The sequence below is a fragment of the Neodiprion lecontei genome, chromosome 4 (genome assembly GCF_021901455.1).
Source record: "Neodiprion lecontei isolate iyNeoLeco1 chromosome 4, iyNeoLeco1.1, whole genome shotgun sequence".
Lineage (NCBI taxonomy): Eukaryota > Metazoa > Arthropoda > Insecta > Hymenoptera > Diprionidae > Neodiprion > Neodiprion lecontei.
In genome coordinates this window covers 18610282-18634191 of record NC_060263.1, presented here as the reverse complement: position 1 = coordinate 18634191, position 23910 = coordinate 18610282, and the positions used below count along the sequence as shown (strand labels likewise).

Sequence of the window (23910 nt, the reverse complement as noted above, 5' to 3'; positions counted from 1 at the left end):
GCCTGTTTTCACTATCCTCTTTCAGATTCCTAATCAAAATCTAGTTTGATACGAAGATTGAACCAGCTGAAGAATCTTCCCTTAAGAATCCTGCAACAGGTTAAGGATAAACGTGCTTCAAAGTTAAGTTTCTTTATGTGGGTACCTGTACCTGCTCGAGAAGAATGGTCATGGAACATTCGTTACATCGGTATTTTTTTGTTGGCTTTCTCAAGAACTGGTCACCCGATTATAGCCGCACTAACGCGATCGATTCAACCACGTATAGCCGATACTGGTAACTCGTCACATTATGGTCAGACAGGAGGAATGGCGTTCGGCTCTTGCAGACTGTATGGGTTCAATTACCGACCACGTACCGTGGCTCTACGTGCCGTGCAGAATAGGATCAGCCGTTGATATTAGCGATTTGTTTTTCTCGTCTTCTTCTTCTGTAAAGGAAAATAAACAACAGTCTGCAGTTTCGAGCCAAGGAAGCCGATAGCTGAAACGAAGCGAGGTTTTAACAGCGCAAAAAAGAACCACACACACACACGCACGCGCGCGTAGAGAGAGGAGGAGAAGAAGAGAAACTGTTACCGACAAGGTGCCAGATTCACGCCGGGACGACGAAAGCGTGCGATAGTAAGACGCGATAATCTTGTGTGGAAAGGATCAAATTACGCCTGTAGGCTAGCCGGCGTAGCGGGTCTTCTAATTTTAATCTCTTATGTACGGAATTTTTTCATCTTTTTCTCACGATCCTCGGACCCCCTTCCTCCAGCATAACGCGTGAGCGTGATTTTTTATCCCCAGGGAGATTAAGCGTTGCATTACATGCGTCAGGGATAAGATGTACTGTCACCGAAACGAGCGTGAGATTCAATTTCATCCTCTATCTCGGATTGGCCGTTGTCCAACTTTCGCGATTTCCATCGACCTTCAAATTTTCATTGGCAATATCCAGACCAGCTTCCTACGGCTATTTTTCATCAACTACACAGACCGCTTCGAAAATGTCCGAGATAACAGGAGAAAATAGAACCCTTGCGGATACATATACAGCCTCGAAGTAAAAGCAAGGGAGCCGAGAATTGCTCGCGTCCATTCCAAGGTCTGGCAGGAATGTCCTTAAGCTTCATATCTCTTGGTCGGTAGCTTCTCGGTAGCTGATATCCACCGGATTCTGCACGTATCTGATGCCATTCGCATAGGCTGGACCCCACACGCCCCACGTGTATTCGCGATCCCGGTTGTCGAACGACCTCGCTCTCCACTTCGCTGTATTCCATACTCGCACACTTGCCTCACTGATGCCCCATCCCTACTTGGACCACAAACGTTTTTCCTGATTCACAATGTTCGATGTTGCGGTCTCTTAATCCTGCTCAAGTCGGTGAATTGAATCGATGATCTCCACAGCGCTATAAAGCCTGGAGAAGAGACGCATGACCGGAAGAGGGCTAAGTTATTATACTGGATTCTCATTAATTCTCAGACTTCAGAAGACAGCTGAGGCAGAATTCCGAATCAGGCGTGAATCATGAATTCGAATGGCCGATGCTCAGATTTATCATTGTATCGAATCTCATCAGTTCGAAAGGTCATAATTTCCAGAGTTAGTTAATTTCCACATTTCGAACTGATGAGAATGATCTGGATTCTGACCACTGGGAACTTGGACTTTGACCATTTGTCTAACTCGGGAGTGTCCGCAGCAATAAGCGGGACATGCGGGACTTGGTTTTTGCTGGGAATAATGTACACCGTATAATGGTAGGTACAGGCATGAAAACTCTAAACGTCATGTTCGTGAAGCGAAGAAACGCGTGTGCACACATGGTATATTTGATATTTTAACATCGCGTGACACAGAGATAGGTAGGTGGGCAGGTAGTGGTGCACGGATAGGTACGTAAATTGGTTTCTCAAGAGATCGGCCGCGCTCCGTACAAGCGCTATAAGAGATTACCATAGATTACCATACCCGCGTTCTTCCTCACCCGAGGCATATATTAGTTAAGCGTCGATTGCACAACTCTTTGAGGGGCGTTGCAGTAGACTCTCACATTGCAAGAAGGCATGAGGTATAACCTCCACACCTTGCGTAGCGTGCACCACCCGTGAGCAGCTTCAGGCTCCTCACGAACACCTCGAGCAGTCGAAACCTTTTCACGAAATGGCTCCAATGCCGTCTGTGCGTTTCCACGACGGGCCGGAAACCGTAACATAAAATCAAGATTAACGACACCCGGAGATCCGGAAGCGGAAATCTACCGCCCTTCTGATTCAGGAGCGCGGGCAACAATGCGCCCTGACGAGCTCTGCGGTCTGTCATGATGGATCTTGATTACAATAAGCGTTGCATCTGCCGATGCAGGGCATTATGCTGAGCTCTTTTTTCACCGACGGACCCCGGCAGCTCGGCTAGGTGCCAGCCCGTCGTTTTAATACCCCTGCAGTGCAACGAGTGGTCCGATGGTCAGCTGCCCGGAGGACCTGCATACACGTGCGTGAGTCGAGTGTGATCGCCACACATGTGCTAAATGCAAAATCCACACTAGGGCGACACTCAAAGGGGTTGAGCTGCCTCCCGTTCCGCCATTTCGGCGTGTCCTCTCCCTTAATTTTGTATCTCCCTATGAGCTGCAGTGATCTAGCCGAGGGTACTTTGGTCGACAGGTGCTAAAAATACGCCGTTTCATTTCGTCAGGATGTCAGGAAGATTTTATTATAGGATCTCAGAAGCGAAGTCCATGGCAGAAAAGTATATAACTAGTGGTTGATGAAAATATTCAAGAAACAGCAACGGCGTGAAATCAAGGTTCGAAATCTAAAAATGGAGTCGATCAAGTTGAATTCATTTATAAAACAATACTTTCTCGATGCAAAAAAATTTCGAGTTCAATCATTTTTTCAACTGACAACTCGAGTCAATAATTATTATATGCCTTTCGTTCGGGGATGAATTCTCTTCGCAAAATTCGTTTGAGATTATTTTTTTCTCAGCCTCTTACTGGACTGCAAACATTTTTTCATGCGAAAGCGTTAAATTTATTGAAAATTCACTGCAAACTGTTTGTAAAGAATCTGTTCATAAGAATGTTTGTAATATCCCCAAAGAATATTGACACTGAACATTTTCTATCTCAATATGTGATTTTTAATTTTTCCCTACATCAGGGAATACCGATTCACTTTGACAGAATGAAACTTCGTGAGCTTTGATTTGACTTTTCAAACCTCGAATTTAACGGCATCTGTTTGAATAATTTTTTTAGCGAACTGTACGCCTCACAGAGTTTTAATGAAACAACAAAAAAAGAAAAGGAAGGGTGACAAATGCACAGAGTACAGTCAGCCACACGTGTCTATGAAGTTTTGAGGGTCGCTGCAAGGTATACCTATTACAAGTGTCAAAGATGCCCCGGAAGTGGCGAGGTTATCGAGTTTGTTTATCTCCTCTGAAAGGAAAACGGCCTCTTCTCACCTTTTCGCCGCTTATCTCCTTCATAGTCCAAGAGCTCTACAAGGTAGGTACACCGGGATTTCTCGACGAAGGATCGCGGTTAAGAAATAGTGACCAACTTGACACAGATTGTGAAAGAGATATCCCGCCGACCAGCAAGCCTCGCTAGTCGCCACGTTTCAAGATAATGGCGTAAGGTCCGGTGGTCGTAGAGGTATCGCGATACGGTGATCAGCTCTGTTTTACCGCCTCACAAAGTTCCTAATTAAATACCACGGTTGGAAGTACTGAAGTATCTATTATATTCTCAGGCCTGGTAGTATGTTAAAAACAAAAAGAAAAAAAAGAAAACCATGGTTTCGAAAACGTTTTTTCACCTGCCTCCTTCAAAGCCCGCATGTCTTCTCCGAACTGCCGGTAGCATGGACTTTAATGAAAATGCCAGGCACGTGATGTCTCCTCGTCGCGGAAACGGTGTTTTGCCGGGTTGACCGTCCGTCTGTGCTGCACCAGCAGCCACGGCGGCAGGGGGCGATAAATAATCGTGTAATATCGACTTTACTTCTCATCCATAGTAGTAGCGGCGTAAGGAGTCGGTGTCCGGGCAGTAAGCGCGCTGCACGCAGGCAGCCGCACACAGACGCCGTAGCAGCCTCTCGAAGCCAAGTGCCCCTCATGCCCGTTTTGCTTCTCAGGCGGCGGACAGAGAGTCGAATCCAAATAAGGAAATCGCTGCCGAGACAAGTGCGCAACAGAACCCAGAACCCCAGGTGACCGATGAACCAGGGTCAACGTCCCACCGCACCGTAACGAATGCCTTTCCAGATACTCTTCACCCTGCAACGTGCACCCTGGAGAACGGCTCCTCCGGGAGGAGCTGGAAGCCTTAATGGAAAACGGCCCAACGTCCTCGTCCGACGAAACTGAGAATTCTTAATCTGAAAATGACCCGAAACCATTAGAGAGACGTCTCAAAGTGCGATACCGGATTGCAACTGTACGATCGTTTTGCGGTTGACACTTGGCACCGGAGATTATATACCTTGTAGTCGCCGCATGGATCAGTGCGGTCTTATACGACCGTTAAGACCGCGGCAGACCGAATGCAGCTTTTACTGGCAACGATCTGAGAGCTGCTATGCTATCGCGTTACCTCAGTGCAGGAGACATGTTATTACAACGCTGCTGCTGGCCGCGTGGTAATCGTTCGGCCTCGACTGCGTCTTCCTCGGGCCTGAAGAGGCGCTCAAGGTTCAAGCGCTGGCTTCTGAGGCAGGGTGGTCGGAAACGTGATTCTCGTTTTTCAGAGGCACTTCGTTCGCGTCTCCGAGCCTGCTTTTGGACCACGCTGCACGCCTGCTTCCTGTGCAGCACTGTTACCATCTCTCCACAGCGCAGTCCCAGGAGATGTCCTGACTCCGGATGAAACTTTGTCGATTGCCGAGTGAGTCAGTGGGCGGACCTGTTCTAATCGACTCACGGGCGCGGAGTAAATCGTCGTGCAACCTACCACGAGCGGCTGCTATCGATGCGAGCTTATACTGCTTCGCCCCGTCAAAATATACCGTATACGAAATCGAAAACCAGAAGGAAGCGGGCAAGAGCGGGAAAGAGAGTTCGGTGAACGTAGGAGGACTCTGAATGGACACGGAGTTACGCTGTGTGTTGTGTTCGGTCCGGTAACAGCCTCCCATTTACAGTTAGACGTGCATGTGTGCAGCTTGCAGGCAGTAGAATGCGGCTTTTGTCCCACGTTCCCATGCCTCGTACTGCAGACGTACGGCTCATTCAAACTTTGGAGAAAGAGAGCCAGAGAGAGAGAAAGTGGGGGAGAGATAAAAGTTGGATTGAACGGCCTTCGAGGAGAGCGATGAATCTGCAAACGGTCCTTGGCGAAGAGCGGCGATAAACTGTGCCAAGACTTTTTGTTCTTTTCTTTATCTTCTTCTTTGACTTTTTTGGAAATGGGAATATTCTACGCGGCCGTAACACCGGCGGTGCAACGGCTTATAAGTCTGCAGCTGTGACGCGAGAAAAATTGCACTTCACTCTTTTTACTTGGCAAATGTGCACACACCGTGCACCAAGAACATGACTTGGCCGAGGTCCAATTCAAAGTCTGAAAGTTCCTTCTTTATGGGCACGGTAGAAAAACCTTTTTCATCGCAGTTTTAACGGTGTCCGTTTTAATAGTTTCCTGAAGTTACGACATTCCCGACTGCACACAGCGAGCAATCACTCACTGGTCTTTAGCTACATCTCACTGTTAGTATGGACTTGGAAAGTATGTCGACATCGACGGATCGTGGATGTTGAACCAGACTCTTTGCGGTCACGTGAAAATTGACGGAGAGTTACGGTGATCGTACAAGCAGTTGGAAAATCACACCGAAAGAAGGAAACTTCCCGTAACGCGTGTGGACACTTTCATTTACCGCCGGAGTTCATTCACTCCCCGGTGACCGCCTGCACACTGCAGCGGTAAACTTTTACAGGACAGCGTAATAGCGAAGGGGATGCAATTTACGGAACAACAGAAAAATTGGCCGAGATCCAGTCGAGTGGAGAAGTGGGCAGTATGGGGTGGTTCTGCAAGCGCAAACAAAGGCAGGCGAGTAAAAGCGAAGAAAAGGAGGTGATCGGAAAAGGAGATGAAAGAGAAAAGAAACAGTGGGCAGCACAGTACCGTGAAGTGGCGTTCAGCCTGATCGATGGTCGAGGTGTGACAACCGAGTTGTACGTGCCAACGACTGGAGCAGCTCCAAATGGCTTTCCGGGATATCGAGTGCATTCGAATTTCCACAAAGGTGCACTTTACGCGGTAGCCAGGATCAGGTTTTGGCCAGGCGAGTATTCCGCTTCTGCCCTCTCTGCAGTCTAGATTTCCGCTCCTAGACTCTCGGCTCGGTTTCAAGTGACGCAATCAACGCGTACTCGGTTTGTACACCACTCGGGCTGTTTCCCAGGAGAGAATGCTGGGAAAAAACCACGTCGATGATTAGCACGGGGTTTCGATGATGCTCGAAGCGATATCCCGAGGGATGAGAAAACTGAAATTAGACGTAGAGGAAGGGAGGGATCGACACCGCGGGTCAAACAGAGATCCGCTACGGAATCCTAGCTCTAGAGAGAAGGGGGAAATGCACTTTTAGCAAGAAAAACAAACCGAGTATGATATACCATGTATATTTACTCCTCGAGTGTCTCACCCTCGGGACAGAAAATAACCGTGCCTAATGCCCTCGGCTGAGAGAAGCTGAGGGTCGTATAACTTTCCGGATCACTAACCTCGCGCTATCGTCCTTATAAGACCGCGACTGGATTCTACGTTGCATCGTCGGAGAAACACAGGGCAGATATTTTCAAGATCCGGTGTCGATTTATACGGATGGATGCCGCGACGTGAGACTGAAAGGAAACAGCGGACGGTGAGAGTAATCGTTTCCGGAAAATGTGAGAAAGAGGTTCTTGGGCGTGACCTAATTGCACGTCTAGCTGTCTTCTCGTTAAACTTTCCCTCGACGTGGCGCTTATTTACTTTGCATCCTCTTTCCCCACTTCACTAAACTTTGCTTTGCTTCACTTTACTTTATTCAAAGCCACTCTTCCGTCTCCTCATCCACACGCCGGCTGTCCGACGGTGAAAGAAACGGGATAAACTGTCGTTAGTGCGCAGTGATATGCCTGCAGGACCAAAATACTGCCGTGTTTGCAGTCAGAAGTGGCAGGCGCTATTTGACATTTCTGTATCTCCTCGATATGACTCGGCTCTTCGCAGTCCCGTTTCTCGTTGTTCTCACGTGTAGCTCAAACACTGTTGTGAAAATGCTCATGAGCATAAGCTGCGAGACGTTATATAATTTTCGAAATAATCAACGGAACGGATTCAGCCGCTTTTGGGCTCTGTTTTTCCACCGGTTCCGGACTCGGAATCGGTAAAAAATCGAACACCGTGTTTAGTCAAAGACTGGGATGTCTGGTCTGAGCACCGAGTCTCAGTGCAGCTTAAGCGGGGGCTATTTTAGTTAAGTCTAGAAGATACATACCCGAGTGGGTACAAGAAACGTGCGGGTTGTTTCTGGCCAGCCACCCCTTACGGTTCTATTTAAAACGTAAGACCAAAAGCAGTCGGTCGGATATATGTGCCCACTCAAGAAGTATAAGGTACTCGTGTATGGAACCGAGATAGGCTCCTTAGTTTCTGGCAAATGTCCCGAAGCTAAACTTTCCTGTCTTGTTTCAAGTCCAACTAGAATGTCCCGTAAGCAGCGATCCTCGAGTGTGTCGCCTCTTTACGAATTCAAGTGCCTCGGTATTTGTTTATACGTAAGCTGCATCCACACGGTGTGCTGATTTTCGCTCAATCCTCTTTGCAGTATTGTAAAAAAAAAAAAAAAATCAGACAAAAATGCCTTTAAGGGGAATCAATGAGGAGCGGTTACAAGAAAATTTCTCCGTTTATATAGATACACGTTGGGGAGACTAAAATAAACCACTCGTCTTCAGCGCCTACTTAAACCCCTGCAAGCACATGCAATGGGAACGTCTGGCACGCGTCAGAGGTAATTTTACCAGAGCTCTTTGTGAGCCGCATTGCCGCGTCTTCGGGACGGCTTTGATAAGAAGATGAGAAACGAGGATGAAGGACAGTAACCGGAATCGATGATGCATTATCGTTGAACGAATTGCCGATACTTCGATCCTCATGCTGCGCTGATTTATTTGCACTCGCGGGTTTGTCTGTATTATACTTCAGTGGTATCTTATTATTCCTCACGCTTACATTATGTTTTATGTTTATTATGACAGGCGATAAACGATTGCCGAAATCTTAGCATCGCCCAGCGCATTTTGGCTTGTTATACTGTCAGTGGAAAATCGATTGGCTGAAATTGACTTTCGGCTTCCTTATTCGGATGACCGTAATTTCGACTGTTCGAGATACCGTGAAACGTATACGTCCAGGGTACATATTTTATGGGTTTGGAAATTGGCCGTCCCTTTTCGATGAGGTGAGTCTTTCACGTGGGTAAAAATTTATGCTGTAAGCATACACACACCGCAGCACGATTTCCTCCAGGCTGCGAAAACTAAACATTGACTTTCCCTCGGTGACAGCGTATTATTATTGGTATACACATCGCTATACACATATCGAGACAGCGATAAAAGCAATAACACAAGTAATATCTAATCTACAAAACGAGCAATCGAAGCTAGACACACACTACAAATAACATTTTATTGACCCAAACGCGTTGGGGTCGCACCTTTTCCGCGAATTGGTATCAATTCGTGGATCTCATGTGGATCAGAAACGATGTATGATTGTACGGTACAATTTGGTACGGTCGAATGAATTCCCAATAAATATTTTTGCTTGTTTTCCGGATCAATGATTCCCGGTACATATTCTTGGTCCTGAATTTCCACCACGATAATTAGCAATCGCGTACGATTATTTTCTCCAAGTTTGCGCACCGTGATTGCTAATTTTACCTTACATGCCGCTTATAATCGATTAAAACTTATCCAATTAGTGTTTAAGAAGAGTTGAGGAGGCGCGCGTGGGTTTCGCGACAGCGCAAAGTGCAAATAGCGTGTTATTCAAGTCCACGGAGTCTTACTAATACTGATTGCGAATTGAACGAGCGACGGCAGATATTTATGCAGCGATATTTGTAGATTGCTTGAACATTTTCACCGCTCGGGTTCGAGGCTTAATATAACACACTCGGTGGTAGAATTTAGTGATTACTCGTATACAGGAAACTAATAATTCAATATCCTCCCTGGTCACGCGACCAATTTTGTCCAAACTACCGTCGCTTATTGGGAATCGCTTTATGAGCTCCGCCCGACTCGGCTTCGGCATATTTGATTAAACATTAAAGACCCGCATCGAACGAGCTTCGTACTAAGTCGAGAAAACGAGGGAGAGAAAACTGCGTCACTTATAAGGCGAGGCATGTGAAAGTGTAGAGGTATAAAAAAAGTGGGTGAATTTTGGGTATTTATACCTTAACAAAAAGTCATTTCATTCGATGGGATTTTATTTTATCGAAAAATGTGTAGTGCGAGCTTGGTATTCATATTATTTTCTATCGAATTAATTAATAGAGAGCATCGTTGCTGACAATAACGTCAATCGTTTTGCACGATGCCATGTTTTGCGGTTTCTTGCATAATATCAGAAAAACGAACCAACTGATTTACTTAAAATATGGATTTAGTATTCTTGGATGGTTTCTCAATGAAATGTCAAACGTTTGAAGTCGAGAGTCGATTTTATTCAACAAAATAAATATGATAGTTTACGAAAAACGTGATCGTGGCGAAGAGGATCACCTATCCAATAATACTAACTACAAATTTCAAGTAAAACAGTTGAACGGTTCTCGAAATATCCCCAGCAATAAAAGAAAATACAAATGGAGCTTGATCTTCATAGCATCGGATAAAACGAGCCCCAATTGAATTGAATAATTGGTTGTCAAGACATAAATTCCCAAAATTTGTCCTCTTTTTCAGTCGTCTACTCCCTTAAAGACAGTAGACCAAAAAAAACGTTGGCTACCTTTGTATTATTTCCCAGCTAAGTCCTCTCATTTTTCAATACAGTATGAAACTTTCCGGGTAAAAAACTCCAAGAAATTGGTCCTGATCCTGTTCTCCGTCAGTTCCGTGGTATTTTCCGTAAACACGGGGAACGCGGAAGGCAAAAGCCAGAGTCCCCCTTGTTCCTTTTTGGGGATGGATGGTGGAATGGTGGAGGTCCCGCAGTTTCAAGAGCGTGTTTGACAAGGCCATGGGTAGCTTTGGGAGTCTGGATTTTATCTCGAGCCGAATTTATACTCTTGCTGCAGTAGCGACAAACAGACATATTATTACAACCTTTGGAGTATAGCGCCGTTTACCGCAGGAATGCGAGAGCGTTTACTTGCAGGAGGACTTCCAGGAGGCTGCGTTGTAATTGATGAAATAATTCGTGTAATTCGTGGCAGTCTCACGACCGCGTCTTACGATTACTCGCCTTGTAGGTTGTGTATAAACGGCACGTTTGTGTACATAGGTTAATTTCCACAACGCTGAACGAACGCGAGAGGTCAGCTGCTTTAATCTTTCTCGCTTCTATGCAGCTAAACACGCGGCAGGCCAGAGGCGAACCACACGAGAATTAGAGACTTTATCCTAAATTTTCATTGTGAGTACTGATAAGTACATTTGGTACAGTAACTTGAAATAATAGTGGCGTAGTTTATCTTTTTCGTTGAAAGAAACATTTGCGAATGTTACAGGCAATTGAATTTCAGTATTTTTGCTAATTATCAGGACGAGTGACGTCGTAATTTTGGTAAATTCAATCCATCGTATAAGTTGTCATTCCCCTGAAATTCGATAAAGAAAAAATATCATCTAATTACTTTTTCACGAACAATTTAGATCCATACAAGAGAAAAGGAAAGAATTGACTCAATTTGGAAGACCGAGAACACGAACTAGCAAAAAAATGTTTTCATTGCCTAAAATATTGTCCTCCATTTTCTGTATATTATGTGAACGAACAAAGGAATGATTAATCACTCGACTCGCGAAAAATGAATCAGTGATCAGGAAAGTTTAGCTCTGATATAATCACGTTGCGATAATGCAGCGATGCGCGATGCAGAGAAGAGCGATTTTTGTAGCATGAAATTCTGGCGGGTCAAGAGTAACAGGAGATCGTAGAAACCTTATACCTATAAGAAAGGGATCGAATGTCAAGGGGCACTCGGTGCAGACGCCGACCGGCTTCTTTCTCCGTCTCGTATACCTGCCTGTTTCAGACTGCAGGTTCTACACCCGATTTCCAGGGAAACAAGCCGGCGAAGAGTCCGGCTAATTGGCGAATCCTCCGGCAGTCTTGTTCCAGGAAGGAAATTTTGCAAAACAACTAAAGAATACGAAGCTGGTTATTGGTATTCGTTGGAATTTACACTGGGAAAAATTTCATTTGTTACGAGTACTAGAAAATTATAGTTAAATGGATATCATTATAGTAAAGGCTTAAATATCGTTGGAATTGCAAGAAAATGTGGTTCGAGCAACTGCAATTTAGTTTCATTATTGTTGTCAATAATACATTTTCTGGTTTTTGTAACATTAAATCTGGTAGTTTAGTTACATACATTTTTACAGTCAATCAAGTAAAGCCTTAACGTCAATTTATTGGTGCGTCGATATCATATTATCGCAATAGTTATATAAAAAGAACAGTAACAAAGACTAGATTTTCTGCTACAGCTATTAACTAGTTTTTATTTGTTACCCAGAACTATACACTTCGGTTATCGTGAAAAATGCAATTAGGTAATGATTGCAATATGTAATAACTTTTTGCATCAGCCCATTCTTCGATCAATATTAACAAAATTTCTCTCAGTTCTCATCTTCCGTAAATTATAATCAGACGGACCAGATACTTGTACCACCTTCCTTTTCATACTTCCAGCAATATTTTAATCATTAGTTATTGCAACGCTACCAGTTTTACTAAACTTTCCTCGTAGCCATACCGAATAAAATTTGTCTAAATGCATAACCAAAGTCTGGTTCGGTCTTAAATGAAGGTTGAAGAGATTATTCGCTGTTGTTTTTTTCTCAATTCCTAATGAGACTATCGTAAGGAGCAAGTGGGACGAACAGCCATAGAGCCTCAGTCCTGGTTGCCTACGAACAAGTTACATCAGACGCTTGCAGGACTATAAGCGGGATACTTGGGGCGGGCTCGTTTACACTCTACGTGTACCAAGTGATTAATTATCGGATATTCCGTTTCTCTCGCGTGCGGCTTATAGTCCATACGAGGAAGGCGGCGACCGTCAAGTTAGCTCGGGTTTCGTCTGCAGCATAAAGGTTTTACTGGTGTGTATGTCTATCCACGGCTGCGAAAGGGGTCAGTCTCACAATCAGCCCCGAGCATAGTGACGACGATTTCTATCGCCGCCGTTCACGCGCATTAATGACATAACCCACCATTCGTTGTATTTACCCCCCACCGCGTATATGCATATGTGCATATAATACGTGCCCAAACTTATTCCTGGGAAGAGAAGCGAATGAATCAGAGAATTCTCTTGCCGAGTCGCCCGTGTGCTCTTTCAGATACAATTTTTTTTTATACACCTGCGCCGCAATTTCGATACATTTCAAGTTTGGTAAAATTTGGCCTGATTTATTTTCAGGAAATCTATTCTGATTGGCAGATTTTTCGCAATGAACTATTTCTGGCCCAATTTTTATCGCAGTCATATGAAATTTTATCTGTAACTTTTTTAAATTAAGTTCCTGAACGTGCCCTCAATTTTTATCAAAAACTATCATTCGATATAAATCAGGCTTAAATTGCAGCTGAGAAAATAGTTTAGCTTCACTTCTGAAGATACGTAATGTCGGAATGTTAGAAAAATCTGTGTTCGTTAGTTTTAGCAATGTGAGGTCACGTTGTCGCTTTATTCCTTTGTAAGTAATCACAGAGTTCGTAATTACGTTGAAAACAATTTTATGAGTCGCGATTGAAGAACGGATCTGCGCTTCAAAAATCAGGAAACGTAAGTAAAAAGTTGAACTTGAGCGTATCGAGAAATCTTAATAGATCAAACAAAACAATTTTTACTCGACAACAGAATGAGATGCAAATATTGGTTGAAGATCGATAGATCGGAATTCTTATCAGATCAAGAGATTGATTATTTCTTTCATGGTTAATTCGCGTCTGCAACGTAATGAAGTCTCGGGGCTATGAAGAGGTGCGAGAAAGAGGAATTAACACGGGTTTGTTGAGTTTGTATGTACGGCGTTGTTCCGGTAATGAGTTTTCCGCGACTCTGAGAGTTTGGTTGAAAGAATCCTGAGAGGCTTTTAACGCTGCGTTTGCTCCGAACTTTTGTGTCTCACTGCTGCAATTAGGACTCGGGATCATCGCCTGTACTTTAGATAAATTCTACCCAAAAGTTTACGAACTCTGACCGCGGGTGACCGGTGGAAATTTTTTATGGGTAATAAGTTTTCACCGAAAAACTCGAAAATTAATCGTAAATCGTAAGAAGCATTTATCATTAAGACAAGATCTTAAGCCCTGTCTCAATCTTCTAAATTTATTGCTGCTACACTTTTGAAAGTCTGGGACGCCAAATCTTTGAATTATCTAGGTATTTATATGACAACACTAGAAATTTCTTTCGATTTGAATGATACTTATATAAAAACTTGAACTTTCAAAGATTCTCAGTGATGTGGGTATTCAATTTTTGTTTCTCGACCCATTTTTGAGTAATCTCCAAGAGAATAATTGAAATTTTGTTGGCATACGTTTTCAATACTTCTTGTACTGAAGTCAGATCCTCTTGCTATTATTTACGTCTTTCCATTCCTTCAATTTACTAATATTTGATTATATTTTAAATTTATTGAATTCTTCAAACATTCAAACATAACTTGTCGGCGAAGTTTTGAAGCTTTTCAGCTTTTCAGCTGTGAATTTCATTGATAAAAATATTTACACTTTCTTGTTTGAAAAAATGTCTCTTTTTTCCACCTCTTTTCCTCCGTAAAATCGTACAATCGGAGATATTTCAGGCTGTAATGTTAGCCAGACAGCGACGTCGCGCGGCCTTACATTCAGGGATAATAATACAAGGTGTGGGCAAACAGGACCCAGCATTCATGTGGAGCCACGTCTGCCCACGCATACTTGGTCATACCCACTCTGTACTCTAACTATAGTTCATCGACTGTGTGGCTGGCACGGTGAAGCAAAGCCACAAAATCTGTCGAACCCTTTTCCCGTAGAACCTTGAAGATGAAAACGCAACAGAAGTGCAGGAATCACCCTTCGAATTATTTTTGCACACGTCAGTGTGCCATATTAATTATTTCTGGCTTTACCCTTCGGACGGACGAGAAAAACTCGTCGCGCCATTTCGTCATCGATTAACCATCGAGTTTTATCTTTAATGCGTCTGCGCTCAAAGTCGCAAAGCAAACATCAAACCAGGTCATCGATTCTGGTTAATGAAACTCGCAATCGAGTTTACCGAGATCGTTAAATTGTCCGTTATCCAGAAATATCGACTACAAGATGCAGTCCAGTGATATTAAACGCGAAGTAATTCCACGCGTACGGTGATTTACCGATAATAATTAATTTTAAACAATTTTTATAACAATATACACACGCATGCGAAAAACTCCAATTCTCAAAACAGGGAGATATCAAACAAAATATCTCTAACAAATTTATGAGTAGTATTTAAAAACTTGTCATTCGTCATCACTGATCAAAATTTATACACTAGAAAAATAATTTTTAATAAAAAAATCATACAAGTAACTGTGCGAGACTGTCTTTAAAGTTAAATTTAAAACCCAATGAATTTTTTTTATTTCTTCAAGACTTTCAAAAGTCGGTATTATCCAGAGAATTTGGCAAAAAGAAAAAAGAAACATTGTGCGAAAATAGTTTTCAACATTCACGAGGGGCATTTTTATTCCGCGTGTAGACCAAGCTTTTCGCCATTACTGAAAATCTGGCAATAATTATAGAATCTAAAAAATCTGCACATCGTTTGGCTACTTACGTGCTCGACTGTTAAAAAAAAAAGACATCTTAGATCTATCGTCGAAAGTACCGATCGTAGTACGGATATCGTACCGGGCAGTCAATCCGCTATACCTACCTACCTACCTCAGATTCTGTCAATCAAAGAGAAATTTTACTAAAGATTGCGGTCGTGCGGTCAGACGTCGTCGGATCGTAGGGATCGAGGGACTGGCAGTGGTGTGAATTATCGCCTCGTAACGAGACTTCCTTTGATTAATTTACACGACGATATCCGATTTCGAATTGAACTCGATAAGATCGGCAACTGAATTCCATTTTTTCTTTGCAGCTTGATTTGTGTGATTACGGTGTCTGAAGAATATCACGTAAAAAATTTTGAAGCCGTGAAAGTTTCTGATCGGATGTAATATACCGATAATACAGTTCATTTATTTTATAGTTACTAGAAAATTCTAAGGAGACTATTATCGTTACAACAATAGTTCAAAAATTGTTTGATTTACCGGAAAGTGTTATACAATCAACTAATCAGCGTGGTCTATAGTTGTTAACTAAATTTTTTGGCTGTTGCAACGTGTGATCCGTTTTTTTAGTTTGCTACATTTTGAAAAGATGATAATCAAGAAGGATAAGTAACAGATCTTAGAACTTCTGCTTACAGCAAGAAAACTGATTTTTACGTTATATCGAAAACAATATTTTCCGGGCACTGGTAAAAGATGAAAATGGTTTATGAGGACTGAACAATGTTAACCACGAGTATAAATTTCTCTCGGTTTACAGCAACGGAGAAAATGAGTCTCGACAATCGTTATTCGAACCGAATCCAGCGCAACAATTCATGTCAGTTTGAAATACATAGCCATGCCCTTTAGGCTGCCCGATCCGCACGTGACTTGCAGCTCGAATGATCGAACGATAATTTCTAATCGACTTGCGGTACACTTTTGTGTACCGCATTAAGACGAATACGTCGTGTAATGTATAATATCGAAAGATGCGGTTCGTGACGGGGAATCGATCATCGAGGAGGAACATTTTGAACGAGTGTAATATTCGTCTCGTGTTCAAGTATGGGTGCAGGAGTCGGAAAGTGGCTTCGGAAATTCGTTACGAAGGATAGACGGAGGACGCATTGACAAAGGCGTGTGAGAAGACCTCGGTCGGCATTTCAATGCAAACAATAAACATCTAGACGATAACGAGCATAGGAAGAGACGGCGAAAACAGTCAATTAGCCAGACTGTTAAGACGAGGTTAATTGGAGATGAAAGCCGACTCTTGAGCACACCACTCGCGTACACTGGCACCGATTGTTCAACGGGTTGAGGCTACTTCGAGACGATTCGAGCCGCTCGACGTTTTCCATGCAAAATACACACCGTCGCAAATTGCCCCTATCTGCGTTGAAAACTTCGCCTAGAAGTCGAAATTTTGGTCCACCTATTAATAGTTTCACCTTCAAATCCAGTTGCGGGGAAAACGGTTTGGCCTAAAAAGAATACTCGTAAAACTTTCCAATATTCCCGTTATTTCCCGGAAATAAGAAGTTTGGACAAAAGGATGTTTGTTTTTAGATAAAAAAAAAAACACAACTGAGATGTGAGTCAGACGATTTTACGTTGAGTCTGATTAGTAAGATTTTAAATGAAACTTATGATCATTGAACCAAGTTTCTCACGTCAGTTTCCATCTTATGGTCTGGCAAGAAGAATTCACGTTTTTGCAAATAACTCGGGAACGCGATCAATTTTTCCCAAAATCTCCGCAGCACCAGGTTAGGAAGAACCGAATCGATCCAAACCAAGAACTCTGAAATCCCTTTATTCACTTTGACCTTAACAATCGCTTGAAAATAACCTGAATTGTTAACTTATCGTTTAAAACTCAACGTTTAATTTTCGAAATAGTAATGCTAACGACGGCGGCGATCGCTCATTTTGACGACCACGAAGCGTTCGTCGCATCATCTCTTTGCCGCACCGCGCGTCACGAACGTCTTGTGAAGGGAATAAGGACTCTTGAGAGGAACTTGCCGCGGTAATGTTAAACTGCCGGCTCGTGGGCTGTTCGTCTACAGTTTTAACTCTCTGGCCTAGAATTGAGTTAACTGTACTTTAGATGGATCATAATTCTCTCCTCGGTCCCGGAATGAGTTATGCACACTGAACGGCACAGAGCCGAACTGAACCGTATAACCGACGCCGACGCCAGGCGCGTTAATAGTTGCCGACAAGTTTTAAGTGACACGGTCAAACGAAATCTTAACCCACTCCAATATCAGGCGACAACGTGTTCCTCGAATTGAACGAATTCCTACGATTAATTTGGGTCCCTGTAAATTACGGATTGATCGGATTTTTCGACACTTTGGTTAATGAGTATGCATATTGAAACGCGACAATAGTTTCGAAGTTATTTCGCTGATTTTTCTCGTAAATGAACTGTCCGCAAATTGTTTGACATCAATTTTTATCACCAGGCTCTTCATTTGATTGAAATCGATGCAGCTATGCTTGTATCGAACACATATCCTTGAAAATTCCATTTCACAGGGAATTCTTGCAGATATTGTATTGTATAAAAATAAAACGATTTTTTGTACTTTAAAAAAAAAAAAAAAAAAATACAAAAGACAAACTCATAACACTTCAGTTATTTTCAAGTCTTTAACTACATGGGTTAACTCGATCACCTTCAGTTTCACTTTTTGATCCTTGATTCTACAATTTGATTAAATAATTTTACATACCTAATTCCACGGAATGTGTGGGTAGAAATAAAGAAGGTGGATCGGCTTACGAGAGTACAAGGAGAAACCGCTTCATCAAGTTATACGAAATTTTGTTATTCCGGTATTTATCTAATTTACTAAAATTGTACCGAAAATAGAGTTTTTGGTATCACAAAAGCACGAGTTTCATTACTAAAAACCTTGCGACAGTATAAATAATCGAGGGGCACGTCATCACGCGAGGCAAGAACAGTAGTTACCGGCACGTGGCATATAATGGCCATGAAATAACATTTCAAGGTTATAATGCAGATACCATCTGAAATTGGTTTCGGTAATGCAAAAGCATGTGAGCAATTCTTGAGTTGAACAAACGATCGATTCATCGTTTATAAAACGATCACAAAAGAAAGAGAAAAGAAATAAATAACTAAGGAAGAAATCACACTGAGAGAAATTTCGTTTGTTTTGGTGACTAAAGAATGGTACAGTTTCAATAACGGTTTAAATACCACTGCAGATAGTATGACAAGAAACTTTGGTAATATTAATAACTATTGAATGGCAGCGTCAAGCTTGTCTGTCTACGTAAGTGAATTTTATTAGTTAAATAAAGTTACAGCATCAATTTATCGTTTCATCAGCATCAAATTATCGCAAAATTTGAAATAAAATGTCACGCGAATGACCACAACGAAAGAGATTAGTAGAACGTAGCAGATAATTTTCTGGTCACAGCAACTAAATACATATACATTTTCTACCTATAACTACAATAGTTGTCAGTCATGTTAAAGAACTGAAAAATAGTTGAACGAAAACTAGATCTAGGAGGAATTTTGCAACAATCACAACGTCCTGTACCGATCGTTCGATCGAGCCGCTTATGTAGGCTTTCGCGAGGCAGGCATCTCGGTTATTACAGACATCAACGATCGCGGCATTAAAATCGTGAGAGCACTGCCTGTCGGTGTTATTCTCCTGAATAAGGCTCGCCGAGGTCACCGTAGGCCAAATTTGGTGGAGAACGGAGAAAACAGCCCGCGGCTTGTTGGTCAATGAGTTTTGGCTCGGAACGACGCCGGCGAACCGGTCGCCGCCTGCGGGATGAAAGAAGGAGCAGCACGAAACGATATGCCCGTGCCTACCTGAGGCATAATAGTACCTGCGACCAGGCTTACACACATTGTGAGCAATGGCACTGACCGATAGCCATCCTCGTCATCCACAATCGGGATCCAGGCGGTCACCGAGTTTGTTGTCGCCATTATGCAACGGTCAACAACTTACATACCGTATATTATACTTGCTGCATAATGCATTTCGATTCTGATTTGATGCACACGCGACAGGAAAAATCAACGATGTCGATTTCCAATAGTGAATTATTACAGTGTTGCTCGAGGATCCGGGACTGATATTAATAATTGTACAATACGTGATCGCAATTTGTCGAACGACATTTGAGGATGTTTTGGATTTACAATTGGGCGAAGAATTTATCAAAACAAGAAGATTAGAATTCTGAAAATATGACTCCAGCTGATGAACGTTGTATACGTGTCCCAGCGAAAAAATTCCTGTGATTCGTGAAAATAATTTTAAACGTTGGATTTTAACTGTTGACACTTCGTTATTGATGACGTCAGAGAAATCACCCTCGTTGATAGGTTTTTTACCGCGGAATCCATACAGGTCTTCGGTTTTTAAAGAATAATAGATGATTTTATTCAGGAATTAATTCCCTAAAAATCGTCCGAAACAGATTGTGTTCTTAGTTTATCAATTGTTAGAAAAAAATCCAACATGTACAATCCTTATAATTTATAGATAACAGACTTTAGCTTTAGCAAGAAATACGTTACTGTTACTCAAAGTCTAGCTGAGTGAATTTATGAAAACTTCATTTATAAGTAAAATGAACTCTTGCTTGTCCGAATCGGATACGAAATATGGAATTTTCGATGAATCAATTGTAGAAGAATGTGGAAAAGATAATAAGAAATTCTTAGCCAATCGTTCTTCCTCACTTGTCTGCGATTCAGATTATTCTGTATTTGTATCCTAAAAAAATTATAACGGTCTGGACAATCATATGAATCCCGATGCTGTTATTTCTTCTTTTGTTTCATTCTTCTCTCTTCCTGCAACTATTTATCTGTAGGTACCGGTACCTATAATAATATGTATGTGTACAACTGTTGTCCACTACAGCTGTCGTAATAAAGAATCCAAAGGCTGCATCTTCCTCGAGGACTGCGGCACATCCATCTAATTGCTTGTAAACCATCTAGGAAACTGTACATTAGCTGCAGGTGCATGATGCACACAGGTATATCTGGCAAAGTTGAAGCAGAGGCTACAGGTTAGGTTGGAATAAAAATATGTGTGGATCCACCGCTGCGTTGTGAATAAGAATACACTCAAAAAGAAGGACCGAATACAATTTAAAAAATCAAGATAAAAAACGTGAAAACACGCCGGCGAAGCCCTGTTGGATAAAAAGAAAGGGCTCGAGGCGGGTCGCTGGATGAAAAGGAAAAAGTAAGAGTAAAAACAACAACGAAAAAAAAGGATAAAGCGAGAGAGAGAGAGAGAGAGGGAAGGAAGGATGGAAAGAGGCACGAAAAAAAGGACGAAGGAATGCGGTTACCGTAGATCGCGGACCAGTCCTGCACCGGCAAGATCCAACAGACCCTTCTGCAATGAACCAGAGGCAGGAGAGGAAGAAAAAAGAATGAGAAAAAGTAAAAATAAAATTAAAGCATACATAAGGCGGGGAAAAAAATATCGCCAGGAGCCCGGCTCGCCATTCACTGTAAGCGAACAATTTTGTACCGATAAATTTTTCCCCTGTGAATATTATTGCTTGGCACAGGTGAGCACACTAGTTCTGGTGTTATATATGCTTTTGAAAGAATTTATTGGTATTATATACACTGGAGTGAGAGAACAGAAGACAGAACGATTAAAAGACGAACCGGACCTTGTAATTGAGAACGCTTCGCCGTCATTCTAACAATAAGTGGGCATAGTTTATAAGCTAAGAATGATATAGATATACAAGATGTAGACCAACTATTACCTCAAAAATGGAAAGTCATGAATTTGAGTTCATGCCATGCAAAAAGGCGCAGTAGCTGTGCTGAATGGTCTTCAAAAGGGCTCTGAAGAGGAGGTCACCAAAAGGGAAACCCATTCCAACCAACTTTTTTCGACAAATATTTTGGCTAGTGATACAAAGACCCCTGTTCCGTTGTTTCGTCAAATGGTAATTTTTCGGTGAAAGAAAAATATTGAAAACTTATATTCCATATCTTTCGAAAAATGTTACATTTTTTTTTCTTTTCCGTATAGAATGCCCACTCGGTGAAACGCCGAAGCAGGTGTCTATTCATTTTTGCCCAAGAGTATGTCGTAATGATTCGTTGTCTTCGAATCGGGAGTCTGATGCGACTACGCACATAGACGTCTCTGAGTATCCGTATATGACAGTGGTGATGACCGGGGATAGATGGTAGTCCTGAGATAAGACTGGACAAGGATATGATTAGAAGAGTAACGTGTGCTTACGGTCTACTTACTGTCCACGTGAGTAATGTGACCGCGTCAGTCGGTCGAAGTCAGGCCGAAGTCCAGACCTCAGGGATCGTTGCATCTCTGCCGGTGCAGTCAGCGTTATACTCGTCTTCTCGGGGAGCGTGGGGGGATAATTTGCGTTTCCACTTAAACCGGTGTGCTGCGCACTCACAAATTACACCGTTTCTTGATATCTTGGTTCTGCCGCCGCGCAGAGCCCCTCGGGACACCTTGCACTTTGCACTGCCCTGAAAAAGACCTCCCACGTGCCGAAGATGGAGAAGAGGAAGAAGAAGAAGAAGAGTACGACGACGATGATAATGATGATGATGATGGTGATGATGGTGATGATGATGATGAAGGTGAAGAGTGGGTGACTTCTTCCCTCGCCTCTGCGTCTAGCCGTTCGCTTAATTACGACTTTATCATTCATTAGGGAGTTCTGATGAAAATTGCAGCGGCAATTTGCGAAGGCTGGTTCCAATACTCTGCAGAATCGCCGACTGGCTCACGTAACCGATGCACCAGGAAACCTGCTCGCTCGTATAACGAGCGCCGATATCATGGACGCCCAGAGGATGGAGTGAACGTGCCAGTGGGTAACTGCCTCGAAAGTGGCCTTGACTCGTAACTCGCACTTCTGACGTCTGTAAAAGTAACCATATAACTCCGTTCCAGCCGCACGCGGAGACGGCGACGAACTTACGTCGAGAACTGTTGCTGCCTGTGCGTTAAGATGCTACGAGATTAGCGATTTTTGCGTCGTGCCAATTGTAAAACGGTTCCCTCGATCTAAGATCCGACATCAAAAACTGAATTTTATTATGCGATGATAAATTCTGTACCCATTATAGTCTCATACCTCGTGTATTATATACGTGTGTTCGGTTCTTGTTTTATACCTTCGGGTAAAACAAAGACCAGGGGCTGAACAATGGCATACCACAAACAACAAATACGGTCACAGACTCCACAATACCCTGGAAGCGTTTCGCACAACGCCATTATACCGAGTTCGCTGTTAAACTTTGAATTGAGATCACATTGAAAAGACCCCAATTACAAACTCGCCGCGCTCGTTCAACAAATTAATTTCGATTCGGCTAAGCCTGGTAGATCGATTACCGTGATGACAGTCAAATTTATTCAAGTTCGCTGTAATACTTCGTGTGATCGTTTGTTTTGTCTCCGTTTTTGATCACTCATTGGAAGAGGAGAACTACCGATATTTTTAAATTTACCAAACTCAAGATTATCCCCGAGGCAGTGATAATGTCTAATTTAAAATTCATGATTCAATGCTCCAGATGAATCGCGCGGTAATGCACGATTCGAGCGTCATTTGGTAGATTGTAATGTAATTGAATAAGCCCGCTATTCATTCCCAGTAGGTATACCCTATCAGCGACACGGTTCGGCTGGGCGACCGTTACGCTGCTGGGTATCTAGGAGTTTTTATTAGTCACAGCCGGTGTGTATCGCTGGATCCTCGACAATGTGACATCGCCGAAAAAAAACCATATGACCGGATAAGGGGCATTAGCTGCACCCCCAAGGAAACTCCATTGGTCCGGGTACCTACAAATGGATTCGAGCCATTCACTGTACTGCACTATACATAGTTTTGAACTAGCTGCGAATGGGACTCGTTCGGAGCTTTCAAACGAGCTTTAATAGTTTCCCCACAATTTGATATTCATTCATATTTTGATTTTTGTTTTCAGCGGAGTCTGACATTTCGACATTCGCGTCCCGCAAGGATCACTACCATGGCAGAAACGACGTCAAAGCGAAGCTATTCACGGCTGATACAAGGCCAAAGATCCTGAAGGAGCTTTACGAGGCCGCGGCTGTCGTAGCTGTCAGAAGTCTGGACTCGATAAGTCGGGATGGCAGGAACAACTCGACGGACATGTACCTCTGCACACCTGTGCTGGGCAAGAAACGCGTCGATCAGAGTCTGGAAATCGAGTCCAGAGTGGTGAGTTATCCTCATTCCTGTTACCTTCCGAGTCCTGTTACTGGTTAAAATCGGGTCAACTTCCGCGGGACTGTAAACATACACACACGTAGCGATCATTCACCGGTTTCCGAATGAGAACCACAAAAATAAGAGGAGAGTCCGGTCTGGCAACGCCGGAATTCCTCCTACTCCTACCACCACAACGTGCTCATGGGGTTTCTCGTCTCCGTCAGAGATCTTGGGCCTGGCGCTGGTGTGGGTACAAACAGCGATTTATACAGGGTGTCGCACAAATCCGATTCTCTACGTGACTAGTTGTTGCATCCCGTTTTACAACTCTAGAAAGAGTGAGAGAGAGTGAGGGAGAGAGGGAGGGAAAATGCAGAAAGCTGTTAGATTAACACGCGCGTGACGAAAGTCGGCGGGAAAGTAAATATTCACAGCGGAGATCCGGTGACGCTGATTCATTTCCTGGACACGAAGTAGGCACTCCCTGGGAATTGAATTTTTTGAAGTAAGGACGTGGTGTGGTACCTGTGCCTCGGTCAGGTATGCCGTATTAATCCTTCATGCGGCCTTCCTGG

At 43.0% G+C, this 23910-nt stretch overlaps 1 protein-coding gene across 3 annotated transcripts in view; it reads left to right on the top strand.

The window, feature by feature from the left end:
- LOC107226649 overlaps positions 1-23910 on the top strand; it is a 56392-nt gene that overhangs the window by 11788 nt on the left and 20694 nt on the right. For all 3 annotated transcript variants that reach the window (XM_046739067.1, XM_046739065.1, XM_046739066.1), the window contains exon 2: positions 23088-23344. In XM_046739067.1, the coding sequence (XP_046595023.1) occupies positions 23088-23344 (257 nt within the window). The remainder of the gene's footprint in view (positions 1-23087; positions 23345-23910) is intronic.